Consider the following 26397-nt stretch of genomic DNA (forward strand, 5'->3'; position numbering starts at 1 on the left):
TTCATATGATTTTTATGGCTATAAAATATTTTATCCTAAGGAAGTATTATAATTTATTGAAATGTTCCTTTATTTTTGACATGTAGGCTCTTTTCTCTTTTCACTTACATAACTAATGCTAGATCTATGTTCATAGTTTTCTGTGTATATTTATTTTATTTCCTTTATCAGAATTTGGAGATCTAGGTTAAAGAGTATGCATGTATTAAGGGTTTGTGATACACATTTTACTATCTTTAAAAAAATTGATTCAATTCATACTTTAAAGTTTTACAAGAGAATTCTCATTTCCTCACATTTCTCATTTCCGATTATTACCCTTTTTTACTATTTATAAATTTATTAGTTGAAAATGAGATCCTATTTTTATTTTCAAATGCATTTTCCTCATTACCAGTTACTAGCTATTTGTGTGTGTGTGTTTACCTTACCATTTGTACTTATTTTATAAATTGCCTTTTCTTATTTTTTGTCCATTTTTCTATTAATGTATTATCTTACTGATCAGTAGTAACCATTGTATTTGTTAACTGTTAACTTCTTGCCTGTTATTTCTCCTGCTTTTATGACTTTTAGCATTTTTTTACCTTTATAGTGCTTATATACAAATCGTTATGTGCAGATAGTTTTTTATGACATGAGAATTTTGGATTTTTATATAATCAGATCTAGCAATTATACCATACATGTTTCGTCCCCTTAGTTTCATGATTTTAAGAAGTTTATACTATACACTTAATAGCTAGAAATTCAAATATTTATTCTCCTAGGTTTTTAATGCTTTCAGTTGTTTAGATTTACTTTTTAATCCTTTTGTTCATTCAGTAAATACTGATCAAATGTCAGGTTCTGGGATACAGCAGTGAACAAATAGATCCCTGCTCTCAGAGAGCTTATATCAAGGGAGAGAAACAAAACAAGGAAACTGATGAACGTAACAGGGGCAAGTTATGTGTGTGAGTTGGCACACAGTACAGAGAATGACATGGGGTGATCAGGAATGCATCTTGGAGAACATGGCTTTTTAGACTCAGAACTTTCTCTACGCAACAGGAAACAGTAGAAGATAAGTCACGTGTAAATAGGTCTGTGTGTAATAGCCTTCATTGTCTCAGTGAAGTCTGACATGAGTCTTCAGCTAGATGACAGTTGAAGAGACAAGTGTGAGAAGCTTGAGGGAGGCATAGAATGTCTGAAATGATTGTCTCTGGAGTATGAAGGGATTTGCTGGAAATGAGCCTGTTTCCTGTTTCTCTTTGGTGTTATGTAGAATTCAAAGTTTTAAATTGTCCACCACATCTCTAATATAATGATTTATTAAATATTTCTCTTATTTACTGATTTAAAACAAACTCTTCATCATATAGTAGGTATATTTGCTAGGTTATATTTCTAGAATTTCTGTTCTGTTCTAAATTATTTGATTTTTAAATGATTAGAGCAATACCATCTAGCCTGAATTGTTAGTATTTTCTAATACATTTTAATATCTGGTAGTCCAAATTCTCTCATACCTCAGCAGTTACTGTTATTGTTGTTACTACTCTTGCCTGGGTATTTTTCTTGATAGAATTGGGGATCTTTCTGTTAGATTCTTTAAAAAGATATATATATTTTTCAGTTAACTTTGCAATTATAAAGTGAATTTGGGAGAATATAAAAATAAAAATTTGCAGGTGAGTAAAAGGTATTTTGAAAAAAATGACACTATACTAAAAAGAAAAGTAGTTATTTTAATACAACTCATCTAAAAGAAAAATTGCTATTTCTAGAATAGCAACAGAAATTATCAGAGTTGATCTGAGAGTTACTAATTGAATTTATATCTTAAAGTGAACTATTAAATAATTCAGATGAATTATTAATGAAATAAAAGGACTAGCCCAGTCAGATGTCTGGAAATAGATGATCTACTTTGGGGTCATATATGAAACATTTTAGGCTATTAAATTCTTAAATAAAGTATTTCTCATTCTTTTAAAACATTTATTGAACCCATATTGTGTGCCAGAAATTTTGCAATTCTGTATCCCTGTTTTTAGGTAAGGAAAGAAAAACTTGAAAAGGGTAAGTAATTTTCCTATGGTGAATGACACAGTGTTAGGAGTAAGATCAGGACTTGGGTCTGTCTGAATCAAAGCCCATGCTCTTTGTAATTTCTTAATGTCCTAAATTATCTTTAGTAATGAAATGTTATGAAATGTTTGAATTGAGCTTTATCTAATTCAATGTCATTCTATGAAGGGATATTTTCTCCTAGCTGAATGTATATCTAGTCATTTTTAATTAAAATATTAGATAATCAGACTGCTAATTTTAAGTATTATTTTTTTTAGTGAGAAATTTAAAACTGTCTAAGAGAATTATGTAACCTTTTCTTAATTTGATCCATTTTATTGACTTTTAAATAAAATACATATTCAAAGTCATTTAAGGAGTTCATAATTTGCTGAAATAACTCTCACATTATTCTATATTTAATAAACACTTAACATGCCAGTAAAGCCTTGGATTCAGTAGGTAACTGAGGGAGAGAGAATTTATATCAGTGGCAAGGGAAGCCTTGAATAAGTTGATCACAGTCTGATTCCCTTCCTTCCTTTGAAAAGGATAAATTAATTTTAAGTGTTATCAATAGTTTTTAGCATCTAATATGTCCTTATATTTCATAGCTACCCCGAAATTACTGATACATGGTAAATTTTCAGAAAGTTTTATTTGTGTGTTGTATTAGTACTTGATTTTTAAAATTTTTATCCAAATCCATTTATTCACGTGGCAAGAACTGTTCCTTAGGTCATCATGTTAAAAGAAAGAAAGAAAAAAAGTAAAATGTCCAAACTTATGAGGGAATTTACAGGGCTTGGGTTTTTTTTTCTTGTTGTTGTTATTTTTGTCTGTACTGTTTTTAACTTCTTTTTAGTTGACAGATAATTTAGGTGTGTTTTTTTCAGTGGCAGGGAATTTGCTGTTGAAAGCACATGAGAAAGCACATGATGTTTTGCAATACAGAAATTGGATTTGAGGGTTAGTTTTTACCAGTAGCAGTAACACTATGATTGTCCTTCTTTTAGGTTTACCTTTCCAATTTTAATATAACTTCTTCAGTTTTTCACTTAGAAGACTTAAAAAATATAAGCGTTTTCCACTTACAGGCAACGTTCTGCATTAGGAGAGTGTCTGGCTGCCTTTGCTGGTGCCTTTCCTGTAGCATTTTTGGAAACTCATCTCGACAAACACAATATTTACTCCATCTACAATACTAAGTCTTCTCGAGAGAGAGCAGGTAACACAGAAGCATGTGCACTACTTGATATTTGAAGCTAAACCTTAACGACATTTGTTGTGTTTACTGACCGTGATTTTTTAATGGGCTATTTTAATTTATTATCTCCATGTCATTTGTTCTTAGATGTTATTATTAGGAATTTTTGGGAATGCTGTATACTATTTCCGTAGTGTTTCTGAAAGAAAATTAGTTTAATTTCTTCAAAGTCAATGAGCCACAGACAAATTAACCCTCTTAATAATAAAACAGAATAATGAGCAGATATGGAAAAATAGGTCAATCTGATTTCTGATTCAATTATCTCTTATAGGTAGTGAGTAAGTATATGGTATTCTTATTTGTTACAGTTATAGATTTGTACCTTTCATTTCTCTTGGTTCACCGGGTGTGTCTATCTTACTGGAACAGTTTTATTCCATGTGATGTTTTTCTGATAGTTTGGTCCTCTAAGTCTGATAAAGTATATTTCATTTTAATCATTTTCCAAAAGCCCTCAAGAGTTTCCCAAACTTGAACAAGAATTATTAGCTATTCACAAATGCATACCTCTCTGTTGATGAGATCATTTCTCTGTGTAATTCATGTCTATATGGGAGCTACTGGTTACACTGATTTTATAGTGAATTTTTCAAGTAAAGAACCTTTTAAAAACTTGAATAATCGTTATTTAATTTGCCTAATTTATGATTCGAATTTCATATCACAGAGGAAGTTAAAGAAAAATATGTTGAATATAACTTAGCAATATTTTTCTACATAAGTTGCACGATATATTTGTAAACAGTAAAACACAGTTGAGTTTGGATTGTTAATTATCTGTATAAGCATGTCTTATTAAGTTGTCTTATTAAGGATTTTTGATTCATTAATATTTTTGTAATGAATCAAGAATGAAGCAGATTGTTATTTTGTTACAGATAAGGAAATACACAGAGCAGATAATTTCCCCGCTTATTTTCTATAATACGCCATTTGCATAACAAAGGAAAGGAATTGCATTTAATGATTCTCCTTCATTCATTTTTTTAGTCAAGTCATTCAACAAATGATCATTGGTAGATGGAGAAGATGGTATATACAAAGATAAATAAGATTTGATTTTTTTCTTCAGGGAGTTTCTAGTTGCAGTAGAGGGAGAGAGACTGGTGAATATATGTGATAGAATTCGGAATAAAGAACACTGGGGACACAAGAAAGCAGTTTGAGCTGAGAGCACCTGGGAAGACTTAGCAGAGTTTGTACAGATGAGCCTTGAAATTAGAAACACTGAAAGTTTGGTACGTTAGGGGAAACTTCAAGTCCTTTGAGGTGGCAGTAGCTTTCAGGGACGAAAGAGAAAAGATGAGGCAATAATGGAAAGCCAAAAAGAGGCGAGGTAGGCTTCCTGTGTCAGGTAAGGAGTGGGGACTGTACCAGGGCAAAAAGGATCCTTTTATTGGCTTTAAAAAGGGGAGTAACATGAGTAGCTTTGCATTTTAGAACTCCATCATGGCAGAATGAGTGTGCGTCACCAGTTAGAAAATGATTGTGGTAATGCAGAAGAAATCTAATTGGGCAAGACCCCTGGGATGGAGTCTATAGTGAAGAGGTTATGAGAAATCCTAGAGGTAGAATCATCTCCTGTAGGAGATGAAGGAGCATCACAGCCTAGAATTTCTCCCAGGTTTCTAGCCTGGGACACTCATTGGATAATGTTGTTCTCACGAGATAGTAGTGCAGGCCCAAGAGGTAGATTGGAGAGGAAAGGTCAAGTTTAAATTTAGACCCGTTATATTTTAGTTGCTTTTGACACATTTCTTATGAGACACACAAAAAAACTTTAGGGAATATGGCTTTGAGAGTTATTCTCTTACAGCAGAAGTCTGTAGCAATGGCCAGAATTGCCTAGGCAAACATATAAGCTGAAAAAGAGAAGTGAGTTCAAGATAAATCCCTAAAGAAAACCCATATTTAAAAGTTCAGCAAGGAGAAAAGAGTTAGCAAAAGGAGACTGACAAAATTCAGAAGAGAGTCAAGAAACGCTGAATGAGGGCTTTCCTGGTGGCGCAGTGGTTGAGAGTCCGCCTGCCGATGCAGGGGACACGGGTTCGTGCCCCGGTCTGGGAGGATCCCACATGCCGCGGAACGGCTGGGCCCGTGAGCCATGGCCACTGGGCCTGCGCGTCCGGAGCCTGTGCTCCGCAGCGGGAGAGGCCGCAGCAGTGAGAGGCCCGCGTACTGCAAAAAAAAAAAAAAAGAAAAAAGAAAAAGAAACACTGAATGCACTGAAGTTAAGGAAAGGGGGGATTTTAGGAAAAGGAACTTTGGTCAGTGATGTGAAACGCCCTTGAAACACTTAGTAAGATAAGGATTGTAAAAGAATAAATTCATTCAGTAGTAAAAAGCAGAAGCCTTCAATTCTGTGGCTAGCAGAGCACCTGGAAAGTTAAACAGTCTAGGAGAGAGCTGAGCACGTGTATAGGTTTGCTGCGGAAGAGGCAGTAGAGAAGGAGGAGCTGAAAATACAGTCCTGAGCAAGGTGGCTGCTGGAGGGTAGACAGCATCAGAACACAGGTGAACCATGAATGGCGACCTCAGAACTCCTGCTGAAAAGGGGAACAGATGTGAATGTGAGACCAGACACAGAAATCCTGTCCAGATGAGAGCAGGCAGTTGGAAGAAGAGACATCTGATATTCCTGTTTGTTCTGAAGTAGAAGGATCGGCCATTTGCTGACCTTCAGGTGGTTGGGTAGGGACTCGGGGGAAAAAGAAAGTTTGAAATACCTGCCACGGGAAAAGGGAGAGGCACAGGGGACTTTATTCAATATCCTGTGATAAACCATAATGGAAAAGAATATAAAAGTCTATATGTGTATAACTGAGTCACTTTGCTGTACAGCAGAGAGTGGCACAACTTTGTAAATCAACTACATTTCAGTTTAAAAAAAAAAAAAGGAGAGGAATCCAGCTGAAGGCATGCCAGGTCTGGCCGAGTTTTGAAGCCCAGTGTGAAATGGTTGCTTGTGTCTGTTTCGGGTCACTTCTTTTACTGAATACGTGTCATTTGTACGTGTGCTTCTCTAGCTCTTAATTTGCCAACTAATGTCGAAGATGTTTGTCCAAATATACCATCTTTGGAGAAACTCATGGAAGAAATTGTGGACTTAGCTGAGTCCGGTATTCGCTACACACAAATGCCACATGTGATGGAAGTTATCCTGCCCATGCTGTGTAGCTACATGTCTCATTGGTGGGAGCACGGACCCGAGAATAATCCAGGAAGGGCTGAGATGTGCTGCACGGCTCTGAACTCAGAGCACATGAACACGCTGCTGGGAAATATCCTGAAAATCATATATAATAACTTGGGAATTGATGAGGGAGCCTGGATGAAAAGGTTAGCAGGTAAGACTAGGAAGGAATGTGCCACTTCCATTTGTTTATTTCCAAAAAGATTTGAAATACAGAAGACTAAAATTTTTCTATCTCAATTTTTGTGAATATTTGCTCTGTGCTCAAAAACTATTCTGGATTACTTCTGTCATGCTTTTCTAAAAAAAAAAAAAAAGTAGATTTAATCAGACATTGGGTAACTTTCCATATAGTTACTTACTTTTAAGTGAGTAAACATTTTCTAGATTTGACTAATCTCGCTAAGATTAATCAGTGAACACAGCAGTAAGAATTAATGATTCTGCAGACAGAGACAAAAATAAAACTGGATTTGAAGCCACCCAGGTTTAGTCATCTCTCTTAGCAGGAATGGGGGAGGATAATCAAAAGATACAAATATTTACATTTAAGCTTCTCTGTCATTGCACTATTTATATTGAGTAATTGGAAGCAATTTGAATGCCCAGCCACAAGAGTATGGTTAAATAGGTTATGCATATCCATATACCAGAATATTATGCTTTTTTTCAAACATTAAGATTTCAACAGTATTTTATGATGTGGAAAATATTCAGAATATCATGGAGGGTTAAAAGAAGAACTTTAAAAATTTGAATTCAGAAGTTTACATAGGATATTACTTATTGGGAACATTTCCAAAAAAATACACCAATGTCTTACTAATTTGGGTAGGGTAATTATGGTTGATTTTTAACATTTCTCTTTTATACACTTCCCCAGTGTATGTATGTTACTCTTAGGGAGAAAAAAATTCCTTTTAAAATGGCCTAAAAAACAAACTTATGGTTACCAAAGGGGACAGGTAAGGGGGAGGGATTAATATATACACACTACTATATATAAAATCGGTAATGAACAAGGACGTACTCTATAGCACAGGGAACTCTGCTCAATATTTTGTAATAACCTGTATGGGAAAAGAACCTGAGAAAGAATGGATATATGTTTATGTATAACTGAATCACTTTGCCATCTACCTGAAACGAACACAGCATTGTAAATCCGATATAAAGTAAAAATTAAATTTAAAAAAATGGCCTAATCAAGTTTAGACCTGTTGCTAACAACTACAACTATTATTAAATAAAAGAGCAGTATTATATGTAATCTAACTCTTCCACTGGGACAAGGCTGGGGACAGTTATAATGAGATGGTGTAGTAGTTAAGTAGGTAGTGGTCTCATAGAAGTATTCAGTGGTGTGTATCTCTTCTAAAAAAGGGGCCGGGGGAACTTTTCCATTTGGGAACTTTTCTTCTTTGTGTGAAAATAATTGATTTCCAAAGTGAATGAATGTCTTTTTTTAAACTTCTAAATTAGCTGCCAATTTCTTTCTTTCCTTCTTTTCTGAAAACAAGGAAGCACATCAGTTTCAATTCAGTAATCATTTTTGAACAGCAGCTATGTAATTAGGTTTGGGACTAGAAAAAGGACTGAGGCATGGGCTGAATTCTAAAGGAAGTCATGTGCTACAGGAGAGGGAGGCTTAATCGTGCTGTACAATTGTGATGACCATCTAATCCTCATTTTAATGAATGTTTATGCAGAGCGGAATATTAATGTCTGTCTTCAAACAGTATTTTCCCAGCCTATTATAAATAAAGTGAAACCTCAGCTCTTGAAAACTCATTTCTTGCCATTAATGGAGAAACTCAAGAAAAAGGCAGCTATGGTGGTATCAGAGGAAGACCATCTGAAATCCGAGGTCAGGGGGGATATGTCCGAGGCTGAACTTCTCATTCTAGACGAGTTCACCACGCTGGCCAGAGATCTCTATGCCTTCTACCCGCTCTTGATTAGATTTGTGGACTATAACAGGTAGAATGTTCAAAAGTGATTTAATTTCTCTAATTCAGTCGTAACCTTACTGTGTTCATAGTCCCAGTGGAATTGCTTCTTTCACTACTTAGCAATGAGTTTGTTCACAATGATGACAGTTATCAGATGTGAATTTCACCAAACATCTTAAAATTACAATTGGAAATCCCATTGTGGAGCAGTCTGCCTTGTGGGTGTAAAAACTAGCACTTTGACAGTTACATGTTTAAGTCATTTAAAATGTTACAGCTGTACACTGGAGTCATTTATGAGCTCTGTGGACAAGCAGGCTCACCCTCAGTTTACTTGGTTTCACATTTAACTTTAGGAGTGTGATTTTTTTTTTTTTAATTAACTTTAGGGAGTAACTGAGACACCACTTTATTTATTATGTGATCTAGGGCAAAGTGGCTAAAAGAGCCTAACCCAGAAGCAGAAGACCTTTTCCGCATGGTTGCAGAGGTGTTTATCTACTGGTCAAAATCCCACGTAAGTAGGAAAATACTGACAGTGCTTACTTACTCTCTGGAATATGTCCAGGACTTGCAAAATTTAATGAATTTTCCGATCCCCTTAGTAAATACCTATCAGAGTGTTTCTCAAGGTCATCTCCTTAGTATCACTTAATTGGTCAGGAGAGAGACTAGGTTTCCCTGGGGAGTTTGATGCACTATAAGCCTTCTTTTGAGTTTTGTAATTTATCTTCAAACAATCACAGAGATTTTTAATTGTGCTGAGTATTTATCATAATCAGTAGGTTTTTTGATGCATGCCTAGTGTTAGTTTCAAGAATAAGAAAAAGAATCTGAATACGTGCTTTTGAATCTCATGGATATATTTTAAACACAAATCTGTTAATATATGTTATATACGTTCTAACCCAAATTTTTAAAGGTGAAACTATGTGAACAGCTGTAATACTACTAATAGTAAAATTAGAATGTTAATATGAGCTGAATGAAAATCGAGGCTTAGTCTATTCACTGTCCTTCATACAAAATCTTTTATTACTCATCAATTATTAACATATTTAGATGCTTACTATGAAATTATTTTGCTTGGGTTATGCTCCTTGAAAAAAGAAACACGTATAATTAGATTGTTAACCTCTCTTTTAAAGCTCTGTGATTATTTCTGCTTTTATTCTGTATTTGCTTTCACTACTACCGCTGCTTAAACACTTGACTTTGCCAGTGTTTTTATGTTCCTAAATTTAAAATGAATAAAATAATTTTAGGGTATATGAAAAAGTAGATAAAATGTCTGACAGAATGGAAAGTTGCGTTATAGTTGTGCATGCCCTTAGGAAATCTGTGTTTATCCCAAAAGGCAGTATATGCTTTCCACCAGGTAGCTGGTGTTTGAGTATTCATTCTACCCCTTGGTAGGCGTGTGACTTGGTTACTTAAATTTTCTGAACCTTAGTATTCCCATCTTCGAAACATACATATTTCTATCTAGTTCCCAGAATTGTTGCCCCCAGCCAAGCACCCTCATTTGATATTCAACAACTATTTGTTTCCTTTCTTTATAAGTCTTATATACCAAATTACTCCTTATCTTTGTAGAAAGTTTGGGTTCCTTTGTAACCTCTATTACATGAACTACTTATCTGTGGTTTTAATTGAAACTTCCTTTGGGACTTCTCAGAATTTCAAGAGAGAAGAGCAGAACTTCGTGGTACAAAATGAAATCAACAATATGTCTTTCCTTATTACGGACACCAAGTCAAAGATGTCCAAGGTACTACTATAATCTGTTTCACTTTCTAGAAAATGTGTGAATATAACTTATGTTCATTAGTTGAATTGTTTGATATTTTTTAGATCTTTTGAAGGTTTGTAACTGGAATTTGATGGATTTGATAATATGTTTACTGATTAAACACACATACACCACATAGTTTTAGGGGTACCTGGGACTTATTGTAATCAGGTGTGGCAAGACATGTAGACATGGAAATGACTATCATGGAGGAAGAAGATTTTACTCACAGTCCCCTGGAAACAGAAGGCACAGCGTAGAGTGAGGACACATGGGGAAGCACCAGGTCAGCCACGAGGTGGAGGAGCAAGGGGAAGATGTGGGCAAGAGCCTTTATTATGGTTTCTTTGGAAAGGAGCAGATGAGGTAGGGTAAACAGGTTTAGCACTGGCTAACTTGAGTCATTTCAGTGGGCTCTGTTCAGTGGAGTGTAGGGACTGTCCCTAGTTGTCCGGTACCTGGCCCTGGGTGATGAGGGCAGGTGGATTGAGATTCAGGTAAAGGAGGTGAGTGGAGGACAAGGACTCTGAATTTGATTGGTTTGTATATGAAAGGCGTGCTTGCAGGCAAGTAATTTTCTATCTCTAGGAATTGACTAACTCTGGGAGGGGCACTCAAAGATCATCAGGGCCCACGATGTCAAGGCATCACAATAAAAAGACATGCTTAATATACACACACACTCACAAAATTGCCTATCAGTATAATATAGATATAATTAGTCAATAATATGTATTCATCAGAGAAATGTACGTACATTTATGTGTGTCGAATAAATACACCGCCAAATAATTAGCTGCATTGTTTAAGAACCACATGGATGAATTCTAAGTTCTTACATATGAAATGGAAATTTTTGTTTTCTCCATCACTCATGTTGGGGACTGGAGGACCTTCAAGACACTGAAAATATGTGCCTTTATCTTTTGAATTACCACTAAATAAGGAAATGAATATATTAGATGGGGTAACACACAAAAATATGCTCCCAAATGGCCAAAGATGAAAAATAGTGTGGGACTGTGGCCACGGAAATCAGTCTCGACCGACTCAATAAATTATGGGAAGAGAAATGAACCCCAAGAGTCCATCTGACTTGTTTCATGGCGACCACCAGGACAAAAAAAATAGCATCACTCAGTACTCTAGTCTATTCAGAGTTGGAAATGCCATGTATTTGATACTATTACACATGAACTCAAGCTAATGGTGGCTGAAGCTTTGCATGACTGGAAACAGTTGTCCGACTACTACAGGCTACTTCCTCTGTGGTGCTCTTGAAACACTCATAAAAGATGATAACTTTTCTTTCCTCTGGGTAGACAGTAAGCCTAAAGAGTGAGGAACTGCTCCTTCAGAAGATGCTATACTAAGAGTATATATTTCACAGGGATGTTCTGAACTGAAAACTGTTAGTGAATTACTCTGCTTTGTCAGTATGTTGTCACCGTAGGCCAGTGTTAACAAAGGCATAGAGGGAGGACATAAGAGGTCAGTGTTCTCTTTTTGGAGGATGACAATGACTCCAGTGTATTATCAAACTCAAGATAAGTTAAAGGTCTTCAGAGCAGAGGTCTGCATACCTCTCTACAGACATCCTCTTCCCTCTTTTCCATCATTCTAGTCCAGCGATTCTCCAAGCATACACTCAAAGCATTGTACATCCTGTAACCTACTGAGGCATCTACAACCATTGACATTTACTCCTATTTTCAGGAAAAAAATCAAAAGTAATGGATAGGAACATCTCAAATTTAATGTCGTCCCCCCCTCCAAATTTAGTTAACCCTTTTAGTCTTTTTACCTATGACTGCTAGCACTCTGAGACGAGATAGATCGCAAATAACAGTAATACTGATGAAAAATTTAGAAATCAGCGACTATGCTTTGCTTTAAAAAATTTTTTTGCCTGCATATGTGCTTGACATTTTATATTGTGTAAGTACAATAAACTTTTTTCCTAGAAAAAATGTTTCTAGTTCAAACAATGGAGTCAAATGTACTCACATGTTACCTATATTGTTTTACTAAAGTAATCATGATATGCATGTGTCAACATTTGGATAGATTGGAGAGTCACTGGTTGGTCATAGCCGTGTCGTAACTGCAGTTGTTATCAGTATCATTGAGGTTCTCAGCTGACCACGGATGGCAAGAAGGATTCAGAAGTGGAAGGTAGTCAGGGGCTGAGTAAGTTCTCTCCCCAAAAGCTGTATCATTTGGGTCTGGTGTCAAGAATGGATACCAGTAGTGTGGCCAGAGGTCTTACATCTGAAACTGAAATGAACAGAGAGGTGTTCCCTCCTGAAATGCTGAGAGCAGAGAGATGCAGAAAGCTTCAGGATTTCTGCGACAAGACCTTAAACCGTCTGTCTAAGGCGTCACAGCAGCCGATAGAGCCACCCTCCCAGAGTCCTGCAGGAAAACGAACTCCTTTTGGCCAGAGATTGAGACCAAATGCAAACACCAACCAAAGGACACATTGTCACACATCAGTCTTCAGCCAGTCGCTTGAGCAGGGATAATAATCACTATTTGTATGGAGTGCCATTTCCCAAATTAGAAGAGTATATAAGTTGGCCAGCAGACCAATTTGGAATAGGAAATCTGGGATAGGGAAGCTCATTTTGACTTAAATCAAAATATATGTAGCCCAGAGAGAGGCCAGTGCATGTATAATTGGCCATAATACTCTGGGAGTTCTATTTTTCTTATTTTTTGAGGAACCTCCATGCAGTTCCACAGTGGCCGAACCAGTTTGCATTCCCACCGGCAGTGCACAAGGGTTCCCTTTCCTCCACATTCTCACCAAAAACTTGTAATCTCTTGTCTTTTTGATGAATAGGCTCACTTTTATCCTTCATATGTCTAAATTTTCATAAATCATTTATGATTTTATGTCTATTTGGGGGGTTGTAGGCCATTTTCTTGTAGGAATATTAGAAAATTCTTCCCTTTTTTCTTGGTCTTCTATTAAATTTTAGGTTATTTTAGGTGAACTTGTCGGAGCTATATTTGTGGTGCGTGCGTGTGTCTGTGTGTATGTGAGAGAGAGAGGCAGACAGACACACACACACACACATACAGATTGATTTAAGAGAGAGGTCGTTTATCCGACTCTCCTCCTTAAATATGCTGTTGACAGAAATAATAAACAATCTGTAATAGGAATAGAAAAGAGTTTTATTTGAGCCAAACTGAGGGCTATAACCCGGGAGACACAGATTCAAGAAGCAGTTGAATTATGTTCCACCGTACTAAAAAATGGGGGAGACTTACAAAGGCAAACACCGCAAAATTACATAAGTTATTTGTCAAAAATTATGACAGGACCTGGCAAGAAGTAAGTGTGCTTGTTAAGTAAGGATTGGTCGGGGTCCGAAAGAGTTGCATAGTTACCAAGGAGGTCTTGAGACTACAGCGCTGCAGTTGGCAGCTGCTAGCAGATGTTTTGAGGATGGCTGGTGGTGTCCTTGAGACTGGTACAGTTCAGAAAATTCAAGTTCTCTGTGATGCAGGATCGTGTCTTAGAGCACATTCACAGTGGCCGCTGAGCTCCATTTTGGATGTCTGAGCCACAGTTAGTCTATTTTCATTTTTTAAATGCATTTGTTTCTTCAGTGGTTAAAGCAGATGCACGATGCATGTTTGATGGGTCACAAAACAGGCTGTTCTAATCAGCGTGAAATTTAAGTTAAATCATGTGTAAGCCAGAATGACTTTCCCAGATCTCAATATGTGAAAATTTCTTCCCTCAGTGCCTACATATTGACCATGTTATTGTGTATTCATATCTGATTCAAATGTTAGGATTGAAAATGGACTGTGCAAATTCAGTAGTTTCAGCAGTTCTGTTCAAATTATTGAACAGCTCCTATGAGTAAGGCACAGTGCTTGGTTCTGTGTATACAAAAAGGAACAAAATAGGTTTGGCCACTTCCCTAATGGAGCTCCATAGTCTGGGGAGGAAGTCGACACTGAACAAGGAAAAAAACAGCCCTTATACATGTATATGAGGATATTTGATTGCTCGTATGTTTAATTTCTTCATACCAACAGTGAACTATATCACCCATAAAAGTTCAAAGATTTGTTGACTGTTCTTTTCAGTTTACAGATTTCCTATGGTATAGAAAGCAAGATGATATTTTGAGCATAAGTAGGAATTAATTTATCTAGTACTTCTCAAAACTGAGCAGTGTAGAGTTGCCTTTAGTGTTGATTTAAATTATTTTTATTATAAGGTTGCTTAAATATTTATAAATATCAAGCCAGGTATAAGTTCCTTCTACTTTTACAACAGTAAAACCAAAAGACCTTTACAAGTTAAAATCAAAGAAAACTTCAGCACCAGTAAAATTTAGACTTTAATGTATTGAGTAATATTGTTTTGCAAAAACTAAATTACCAGTATTGGGTAGAAATACGTTTGCATAATTTATATCAATTTCCTTAATTTTTAGGATGGTGGTTCCTCATTTGGGTAATTATTTTTATCAGTGTGGTTAGGTTACCTTTTAGCAGAGAGCTCATGTAAAACCACTGATTCATTATTTTTATGGGTTAATCAATTTAATAGTACAAATAATTATTCACTGTGCTTTTTCTACTAAACTTACCGAGAGTACTCTCTTACAAATTGGTACAGATAAAAGCGGGATCCACACAATAAGTACATCTCTTTGGAAAGTGAATATGATTCTTATAACTGTGGTTCAGATATTGTAGGTTTGATATATCAATATATACTGTATATGTAATAATATAATACATTATATAATATATAGTATTAACATATCAGCTACCATTACCATCTGATTTCAGAGGTTTCAGTACTTTCACTTTGCAAAAAACTTCTTTCATTATCACGTTGTGATATATTTTGCCTTCTTTTGGGGAAAGCAAATCATTTGTATATTAAATGATCTTCTGAATTTCTCAGCCCAAAACTACTACAATATATCATTATCATAAAACTATCTTCAATGTTTGATTTATTACTACAAAGAAATTTAACATGCACGAAGAAGTGGATATGGGACAGCTATTTTCACTTTAACATTAGAACATGTCCTCACTACCCAGTGAAAATTAGACTCCGTCATTGGAGGTGACCCTGGCACAAGCACAGTTTTCAACAAAATCACTAGAGAACCCTGAAGTATTATGGCTGTTCTCAGTTGTAAACAGGTTATCCAGAGATAATCCTGAATATTTATGTAACACTGATTAGTATATTATGTCTAGATTAAGGCCCTGGGGAGACAAGTGTTCAGCCTGTATAAAAGGCAAATATATGAGAGTTTTATATATGCTGTGTGTGTGTGTGTGTGTGTGTGTGTGTGTGTGTGTGTGTGTTGCAAAGCAAGCATTTGTCAAAGCAAAAACCATTTATTCTTAATCTTTTTTTCCTGTTAACCACCAAAAATCATAAAACATGCAGTATCTGAAATTACCATGGATTTTTCATGCATCCATATGCCTCTCTAAAATTACAATGTGCATTTTCCTTCTAAAATTATATAGAGGGAATTCCCTGGCAGTCCAGTGGTTAGGACTCAGCGCTTCCACTGCCGGGGGCCTGGGTTCAATCCATGGTTAGGAAACATGATGTGGCCAGATAAACAACAACAAAAAAAGAAACAAAAAATAAACCTTTTTTCTTTAAAAAATAAAAAAAGATTATCTAGAAATGCCTACCAGTAAATTCTAGTGATTTGGGAATCTGGGAGTAGGACTTAAAATCAGCAAGAGATGCTGAGACGGAAAGAGAAAGGGTGTCCTCAATGGGATTCCTAAACAATAGGGACCAGCAGAAAACGAGAAGAGGAAACTACAGGCAAGTTAGAAAAGGCTCATAGTCCTATGAGGCAAGACGTCATTGCAGATTCCAACACTTACCTTTGTTCTGTAGGCAGCTGTTTCTGATCAGGAAAGGAAGAAAATGAAGCGCAAAGGAGACCGGTATTCCATGCAGACCTCTCTTATCGTGGCAGCTCTGAAGCGATTACTGCCCATTGGCTTGAACATCTGTGCCCCTGGGGACCAGGAGCTCATTGCTCTGGCCAAAACTCGATTTAGTCTGGTAAGGCTCCTGTTCCTACCAGTGGGAATGATCATTCAACCTCCAGATGCTCATGTGTTTGGATTCCTTCGTCTCACTGCTCTATGTCAGTATTTCATTTGCATTGAATGCTTTATTAAGCAATTTTTCTGCACAGGCCCTAGGACTCAGACACAAACACTGCCTAATATTTTTTTTGGAGGCTGTTTTTATTTCTAAATTACGTTAATCACCCCCAGGGCATATTCAGAAACCAAAGAGAAAAGATGGCAACAAGTCACTGGTAGTGGAAAAAAATGGATTTCATATGAACTATATCAAATTTGTGATGAGAGGTATCTGCAGATTTATGAAGAGTGATTTTGAATGTTAGATGCATAATGTATTGTGCTGATTGTTGTTAGATACGAATTTGACTTTTGAATCAGCAGCTTTTCTCCTTTGTGAACATCAGGATTGAAGTTCTCAAGATTTCTTGATGGTCTCTGGTTTTCCTCTTCGTGGTTACACAGAGAGGATGCAAGTTTTCAAAAATATACATTGGGGTTGCTGTCTTTTATTCATGTAAGTTGGAGGACATGTTCTCCCTCCCATGTTCCCACACTGAAGCACCTCTCTGCATATCCAGAGTTTGAGACCCTACCCTGAGCAAACTGAAGGGAGATTGTAGGAAAGGGAGCTGCAGAGATGCAGGCCCATTGGCTTTTGTCTAATATTTCCTTCTCAGGATATGCTCCTCAGTATTACTGGATCCTTGGGGATGTTATCGGGTGCTAACATGACTTCATGGAGATTTCAGAGAATGCTGGAGACATACTTCTGTTTGAACCCAAGGGAACATGCTTCTGCCCTACGTCTTGTGAACTGGAAATTCAGTTGTCTTGAGTCTAGGGCACTTTCACTGGAGTTAAATTAGGTGGTTGTCTTGTTTCAAGTCACGGCAATATCAAAGAATTATCTGAGCGATAAGCCCCAGATATTAATTATCTGAGCGATTTAATACATTTGTTGCATGTATTAAATCCTATAAAGACGTTTGTTCAAACATATACTATTTCAAGAGGTTTATTTCTAATGACTTTTGACAGTCACTGCATTGTAAGACTTCATTGAGGTAACATTTATTTCTTGACAGAAAGACACTGAGGATGAAGTTCGAGATACAATCCGCAGTAATATTCACTTACAAGGCAAGGTAAGCCCAATATTATTAGAAAGCACACTTAGCACCTATAAAGTAGTTAATCTCTCTTTAGAAGAGTACTACAAATAATGTTACTTTAACAAGTAAGGTAGTGAAAATAGATCATCTTAATCAGTCATTATCCTGCTTGCAAATCCTTTTGTATTAATGACTCTCAAGATAACAAATGATGTATTTTTAAAGTAGATCATCGGAGATTGTCAAACTTTGAAAAAAGATGTCGCCAGTTGAAATAAAGGTTGGGAATTTCCTTCATATAGCTGAGTTTGAGGACCTTTGGGACGTGGAGACAGGTGTCTATGAAAATTTGATATTTTACACCTAGTGCTCAGAAATTAAATAAGTGTATTTGAGTCATTAGTACATACGAGATAGCAAGAATTAATGTAATAGCAAAGCCAGTGTACATTTAGAACAGAAACATGAATGGAAACCAGGATAACACATATTTTCTAATGGTGGGTAAAAAATTTGCTCAAAGTAGTTTTTGTAGTCCAAGCATTTACCATTATTTGGAAATGCTTTCATAGTAGTGGATAAACTCTTCATTTGTTTACAGGACCTGTTATGTAATATGAGAAGTCTAGCAATTTATTATTTTGACTCAACTCTTTGCTTCTATTCAGATGTCCCTTCTGAGGATTTTTTTCTTTAGTTGTGAAAAAGTCCAAATGTCAAAAACTAGTGGCTATAGTGTAATGTATCCCTTACTGGGTATTAAAATGTTTCTTTCCAAAGATCCAAACCATATTTATTTTATTTTAACACTTCGGAATATAATATGATAAAGGTGCGACATGCTTTTACAGTACTCACAATGCACAAGTATTATTTAGAGCAAATTTCATGTGTACTTTGTTGTGTACTCAATTATCCATTTAATTTTAACTTGAACAGAGTAGGAGATTAATTCCTGTAAGAGCACGATCTCTTTGCAGATAGCAAAGAGATTTTTAACATTATTCAAAATGTGCATAAAGGCTTCAGCTGAACCTCAATTTTATACTACATGCATGGGCACTTGAGGCAATCATGTGCCCCTGGAAAGATCTCGGGAGCCCCAGGGAATTCGAGACCACACTTTGAGAACCATGGTCCCACATAGAGAGAGTATTCACTACCTCGTAAGAAGGGGTTTATACCACTCCCAGGAAACAGTCAAATAAAAGTTATGTCTTGGGGCTTCCCTGGTGGCGCAGTGGTTGAGAGTCCGCCTGCCGATGCAGGGGACGCAGGTTCGTGCCCCGGTCCGCGAGGATCCCACATGCCGCGGAGCGGCTGAGCCCGTGAGCCACGGACGCTGAGCCTGCGCATCCGGAGCCTGAAAGGGAGAGGCCGCAACGGTGACAGGCCAGCGTATTGCAAAAAAAAAAAAACAAACAAAGTTATGTCTTGGATAAGCAGGAGGAAATTCTTCCATTATATTCTAGAGGTTACTTGTAGGGATACTTTGGACAATGTATGCTGTGTATTGAGGAGTCAGGAGGAACAAAAAAGCTGAAAAGGATGCATATTTATAACCAATATTTCACCTCCAAACGAATGAAACCTGAAAATAAAGACATAATGAATACTTATTCTTTGTGACATTTCATTCTATATTTTTTAAGCTAGGCGTAAAACTAGGCCCCAAGACCCTCATGTATATAAAAATAGGCCCCAAGGCCCTCATGTATATACAGACTTGCAAGCAATGAGTTCTTTTGTTCCCAGCTCTTTCTTGAATACATTGTCTTGAAATTGTAAGACTGGTAATCCTGAGGACAAGAGGGAGTGATTGTATGTTAGAAAGAATAATATCTAGAGGTACCAGAGTCCTCAGATGAAAAAAGCATATGGAGGAAAACATTTTGTTTTATCAAAAGACAAATGGTGTTGACAAGTCGTTCAGTGCACAGAGCTCTATCTCTGTTTGCCTGTAAGATGAAAGTTATTTTTAACATTTCAAACTACACTTTCTCAGGCTAGGAGTTGTGAAGTTTTAGATGTTGTTTGTGTACTTCTGCTTCATTGCCCTCCGTCTCCCAATTTTTTTTTTTTTTTTTCCGTCTCCCAATTTTAAAGGAAATATTTAATGGGAGGAGAAACATACGAGTATTGCTGTGCCCGTTTTTAATGACATAGTTAATCTAAATTATTTCTTTGAAGTGCGGTATCCCTGGAAAGATGCTTGTCTTTGTCAGTTTCTATGGTTTAAAATAATATTTCTTAAAAACATTCAGAATTCCGTTGTATCTTTCACTCGGGAAGTTTAACAGTATTAAAAAATAGAGTCTGTAGATTGGTTTATTGCAAGAATGTGATTTTGTAGGCCTTCGTTGCTTTATATTAATTGATATCTTTGTTTCAGTGAGACTGAGCTCTGTTGTAGCATCCTTGTATTTATAGATAAATGTGATCCTATATCATGGCCTCTAAAGTAAATATGTGAATCTCTCAGTGTTTGACTGTGAAAGGAAAAGAGAAAGATAAAAGATTGCTTTCCCTGACCATCTCCAGCTCATCCTTAAATCCTAGTTGAAACTTCACTTGTTCAGGGAAATCTTCCCAACCACCAACAGATTAGGTTAAATCTCCAGGTACCTTATATTTCTTTCTAGTAGCCCTTGTCACAACTGTAAATGTTTGTTTGATGTCTTCCTTCCTCACCAGACGATAAACTTCATGAGTACAAGGTACTTACTTCTCTGTCTTGATCTCTGCGTCATGTTTTCACCCTGTGCTATGCTCAATAAATAGCTATAGATTGACTCTTCAGAAGTGTGTCTTCCCCTCTTTACACTGTATTTTTTGAACGTTTTTCTTTTTTTCTGCAGGTGGAGGATCCTGCTATTAGATGGCAGATGGCTCTTTACAAAGATTTACCCAACAGGACAGAAGACACTTCAGATCCTGAGAAGACAGTGGAAAGGGTCTTGGATATAGCAAATGTGCTTTTTCATCTTGAACAGGTTAGATTTTGTGTTGATTCAATCACATTTGCCTTAACCATAAGAAATATTTTTTTAAAGGATGTGTGTTAACTTGTTAACTGTGGGCCAGAAAACATATATATCCAGCATGTTCATTACAAAGAATCTATGACTTGGGAGTCCTTAGTTTCTAATCAGCAGCATTTCCAAGCTTGTAATTTTTGTAACCATGGATAAATAATGTATTTGGGGAGATCAAGGCCTCTGTTTTATAGTATTTTTCAAAATATTTCTAAAATTAAACAGATAATTAAAATTATATAATTAATTTTAAGCCATTCTAACAAAAATTTGAGGAGTTACACCTGATTTCAAATGTTTTATAACTGTATTATTTTTTTATTGTTGCTCATCAAAACATGTTTGAGATACTATCTTTCCCTGGTCTAATATTTGAATTTTGAATTTAAGGTCACTTATTTAACCTTTCCTTTGAATATTTTTGAGCTAATTTTTCTCAAGTTCAGCAATATGTTACATTTAGAGAAGAGCAGTGCATTGGTATTAGAGCCATGTGAAAATAATGTTTTTATATCATTTTTCAGTTGTATTCTATTTTAAGCTACAAAGCTTACTGTGTATTTGATTTTCTTATTTATTACCTTTGCTCAAGAATTCCCAAACCAGTAATATCCGAAACGTCATCCATCAGTGGATCGTATTTTTGTATAAGGGATCTTCTGGCTTAGGTAAAATATCTGCAACACAGAGACAGTCTCTGTTTCTCACGAGGTCCACTCAGCAAAATAACACCAGACTGAGGGTGCTCAGTGTAAACCCAAGAGTGTGCTCTGTCACCGGGTCTCCATGACAATACCTACCTGACACGGAGGGGCGGTTATTTTACACTGAACATAAAATAATGAAATGCCCCATGTCACCTCAGGATGTTGTCATCTGAATGTTTTGCAGAACTTACTAGCATAGCAATAATAAATGTGTTTCTTCGATTCCTATTTTATATTATCTGATGACCTCCTATCACTGCCCTGGCCAATTAAATAACCGAAGGGTATATCTAATGTAGCATCCTCTTACTCAGATGCCCCCCAAATGCTAATAACTTCCCCAGTGCCATGCAATTTATCACTACACCTGATGAGATTAAGCTAGGATACTCTTATACCATATGGCTATCGATATGTGTTTACATTATGTAACACCATAATATTAATAATATAATATGATAATAAAATATTATTTAGGCAACTTAATGGTTCTCTAAATATTTTCATGAAATATTAAATAAATGATCATCCATCAGCAGATGACAAGATTTGAGGTAATGAAATGTTAAGTGATATATAAAGTCATGGAGTTGTGTTTCCAGAAGTATATACATATTTAGGAAGATTACTCAGTGATAATTAAATGGCTCCTAGAGGACCATTTCTGACAGCATTACTCTACCATGAGTTTTTAATTCTTCCTGGTTTTCATGCACATATCTGGATTTGCTTGAATGACTTTTAGATACATTAAATGAAGTTTATTGAACCCTGTTTTATTATAGTCATATGTTATGTACTCATAAATACATGTGATCATAATGAATGATGTTATTTGTAAAGTGGTGAGATTCATTTTACTGAGCAGCTGTTTATCCCGTGAACATTTCTTGCATGCACTACCGTATGGCAGTATTGTACTCTGCTGGGGACTGAATTCTGTCCCTCTACTCAAGTGGCTTGTGCTCTAGTGGAGTATATGGCCACATAGATAAATATGTAGTGATTTAGATGTACCAGGATACAAAATGTACTGAAGAGAGAATAAGAGGAACCCAAACTTACTCTAGCCATGATGAGGGTGATCCCTGTGTAAACCTTAAAGAAGCAGGAATTATCTAGGAAAAGGTAAGAGGGTCAGATTTTCATGGCCAACTATTCTTCAAAATGTTAAGAATATGAGTAAAAAGAACTCATCAGTTATCAAAGAATAGAAAAGGGTGGAAGATATCTGTGCGCAGAATTCATGCCTTTAACACCTCTATTCTAATGTTAATTTGTGAGTCATAGAATAGTTTGCAAAGAATATTTTCGTTTGCCACACTAGGTGCAAAAACAGTGGGTGCAGAGGAAAGACTTCATTTGGCTCAAGGGTCAGCGACCTTTGCAATTGAACATTTTGTACTGTACATCTGGTCATTTTTCTTAGGACAGTAAGCCGTCTCCTTGGAATTTTCTAATACTCAAACTCCAGACAGGCTAACACAGCAGCAAACCCAGGTGTTCAAACAGTTACAAGCCACATCTTGATGTTCACCCTTGGATCACAGATCTTAACAACATCTGTTTACTTGATTTATAGGAAAATTCACTAAGGTATTTCCTTGTTAATTATGTTTGTTGACTATCACCCATGTTGATCAGAATGCCATATTCTAGGTGAATAATACTACCCTTGCAGTGTCTCAACAATGTTTTGTTTTGCTTAATATAACCAAGAAGAAAATTGAACTGGATAATTATCAAAAAGTGTTTATTGATCCTATAGAAGGAAGAAGATCACAGAAATAAGTGCTGTCAAATTATACAAATTGTTTTGTTAAAATTTCCAAACCACTGTAATCCAAACATTCTCAATGTTTTCTTCAGGCATTATTACATTCATATGTTGACCCTTTACTGCAAAGGATAATAAATTTAGTTTTGCTTTTTTAGCTAATGTAACGTTTTTATTTCTTCCAGAAATCTACATGTATGCGCCGGAGATATTACAGTCCGGGAAGTACAGTGTTCAGTTGCCTAGAAATTACTAATTAATGTAGAATTCTATGCTGGGATTTTTTTCTCTCTAATACTTACAATTAATCTCTTCTTCTTCTTGAAATTCCAAACACCATTAGCTAAACACATAGCTTGCTCGCATCATTTACTGCAACTTTTGAATTCTCATTTGTCCCTATCTAACAAAGTAATTATATATTTTAACATTTTTGCAAAATTAAATTCTTTTACTCACTCCTACTAATGTGTTCAAAAAGACTTGTCATCTCTCCATCCTGTTATATTAAGGAACAGTGGACTTTTCGTTAGAATTTTCTTTAAGGAACAGTGGACTTTTCATTAGAATTTTCTTTAACTGCCTCTGTTTATGTTTACTGTTGTAGCTCTTATGATAAAATTAGTGGAAATGGATAAATAAATAATAATAGGTTAATTGTTTTGCATAGGCAAAAACTATGTTTTGGCACCATAACTGAATTCTGAAAAGGATACAAAATTGTTTTATATAGAATAGTTTTATATTTCTTTGATTTTTAAAGATGACATAGCTTCTAAAGTATACAGTGTTGGGAAAATATTACATTTTTACTAAGGAAAATATGTAACATTTGAAACTATTTCAAATTTAGCATTGGGTAACTTTGAGGACATGGGTTTTCCCATAATAATTGTGAGGTACTTTTGGGATTGAAATTCTAAAAGTTTTTAGCTGAAAGATGCAGCGGTATTTTTGAGGGCCTTTGGGGGGTTAAATACATATGTCTTTGTGTCATTCTACCTCAGGTCGAGCATCCTCAGAGATCAAAAAAGGCTGTGTGGCACAAACTGCTCTCTAAGCAGAGGAAACGGGCAGTGGTTGCCTGCTTTCGGATGGCTCCTTTGTATAATCTGCCAAGGTCAGAATTTCTTTAACATTTATAATGGATTAAAGTTATTCTTCCCCTAACAAGTGATAGGAGGCATCTACCTTAGCACGAGAACAATAGTCCAAAGAGAAGGATGGACAAGATTTATTGGCTCTTCTGTGTAATTCTTGACTTTGTTTTCCTTTGTCGGGTATTCTCATTGGTCTGTAATGTCATTATTAAATGACTTTAATAATGTTTTTTAATGAAGTATAGTTGTGTTAGTTTCAGGTGTTTCAAGTGATTCAGTTATGCATTTATAAAAATCTATTCTTTTTCGGATTCTTTTATAGGTTATTACAAAATTTTGAATATAGTTAGTTCCCTGTGCTATACAGTGTCTTTGTTGTTTATTTTATATATAGTAGTGTGTGTATGTTAATCCCACACTCCTGATTTATCCCTCCCCACTCTTTACCCTTTGGTAACCATAAGTTTGTTTTCTATTACTTTTAAATACTCAGGAGGATCTGCTCACATATGTGAGGCAGGATAGAGTAATTAGGAACTCAGTCTTGGGGGGTCAGACTGCCTTGATTTGAATCCTGACCTCTCAGCTTATGGATGCATGACCTTGGTCAAGGTTCTTACCTGACTTTGTACTGTAAAATTTGCCTCATAGACTTGTTCAGGTTATTTAATGGGTCGAAGTATACACAGTGCTTAGAACTGAACATAACACAAGCAGTGTTGATTGTTGTTTATTATTTTTCTGATGATTTAGCCTTTGGGGAAAAGAACTGATATGGAACTAACTTATGGGAATAACGTGAACACGTTTGACAGACCCATCAACCTTCTCCTAGAGATACAGGAGATATACTTGTTAAAAGAAAAGTAACCCGTGGCATTGAAGTCTAGCCCAGGGTACCATTTCAGCCTTCTTGTGATTCTCCTAAGAAACTGTGCTGTTTCCCACTCTGAGCTTTATACAAGTGGCATCTTCCCCATGTCTGTTAGACAAGTCTCAGCTCAGCTGCATCTCTTTTTTGGACCATCTCTGACCAAGCCACGCCCTTCTACTTCTTCCAAGTTGAAAATGCTTCCTCCTATTTGTTTCTAGGAAACTTTTAAATACCTCTAGTTGTGGGCACTTTCCTATAGTATTGGGGCTGTTTGTCTCTGTGATTCAGACTTTGAGATCCTTTAGAGCTATGTTCAATTTCATATCTTCAGCACCTAGAGCACTGACTTTCAGTAAGTGTTTGAATGAATGAATAACGTAAGTTGGGGAGTTAAAAAAAAAAAAAAAAAACATAACTCCTCCCTGCCCCCTGCCACTGACAAAGCAAAACAAACAAAACTTTTCCATTTCACTAAGGCCGGTACATTCCTTGCCATCTCGTCACTCACTAAGTATAAAACGTATTTGAGTTCCTTCTCAAACCACGTGCTGCTTCTAAATTCTCTGGCTCAATTATGGTGTCACAGTTTAGTCAAATAGAACATTGACCTTGAATTCATATTCTTATTTCTTTTCTGGTTCCTCCTATACAGACATTTTCCAAGTTTCATCAAGTTTTTCTTTTCTTTTTTTTTTACAACTCTATTGGATTATAATTGCTTTACAATGTTGTATTAGTTTCTGCTGTGCAACCAAGTGAATCAACTATGTGTACACATATACCCCCATATCCCCTCCCTCTTGTGTCTCCCTCCCACCCTCCCTATCCCATCCCCCTAGGTGGACACAAAGCACCGAGCTGATCTCCCTGTGCTACGCGGCTGCTTCCCACTAGCTATCTGTTTCACATTTGGCAGTGTGTATATGTCAGTGCCACTCTCTCACTTCTTCCCAGCTTACCCTTCCCCATCCCCATGTCCTCAAGTCCATTCTCTACATCTGCGTCTTTATTCCTGCCCTGACACTAGGTTGATCAGTACCGTTTTTTTAGATTCTATGTATATGTGTTAGCATACGGTGTTCAGCTTTTCCTTTGAACCGTTTCACGTCACCATCCTTCCCTTCAAGGCCACCTCTTCAACTCCCTTTATTGACTCACATCATGTTGGTGACAGCAGATTCCGAGCTAGTTTCTGCGATGTCACGGAGTCTGCCGTTCCACTGTCTCGGATATAACGTATTCAAAATTGTACCCCTTATTCCAGTGGGAATATTCTCAGACCTGGTGCTTTTAGAAAATACACTCAAATTCGCTTGAGAAATAGCCAAGCCTCAACCTGTTGAATCAGCATATCTGAAGGCTTAGCACGTGTACTGTGTAAAGGCTCCACAGGGGATTCTGATGTACCAGTGA

The 26397-nt window shown here is 36.3% G+C and overlaps 1 protein-coding gene across 1 annotated transcript in view; it reads left to right on the forward strand.

Moving 5' to 3' along the window:
* RYR2 (ryanodine receptor 2) overlaps nt 1-26397 on the forward strand; it is a 644069-nt gene that overhangs the window by 509414 nt on the left and 108258 nt on the right. Inside the window, 9 exon segments of the mRNA XM_032609082.1 lie at nt 3156-3286; nt 6355-6675; nt 8261-8501; nt 8903-8990; nt 10152-10244; nt 16180-16350; nt 17465-17524; nt 20350-20484; nt 24018-24130. Of these exon segments, the coding sequence (XP_032464973.1) occupies nt 3156-3286; nt 6355-6675; nt 8261-8501; nt 8903-8990; nt 10152-10244; nt 16180-16350; nt 17465-17524; nt 20350-20484; nt 24018-24130 (1353 nt within the window).

Source organism: Phocoena sinus, chromosome 16, assembly GCF_008692025.1.
Source record: "Phocoena sinus isolate mPhoSin1 chromosome 16, mPhoSin1.pri, whole genome shotgun sequence".
NCBI classification, from domain to species: domain Eukaryota; kingdom Metazoa; phylum Chordata; class Mammalia; order Artiodactyla; family Phocoenidae; genus Phocoena; species Phocoena sinus.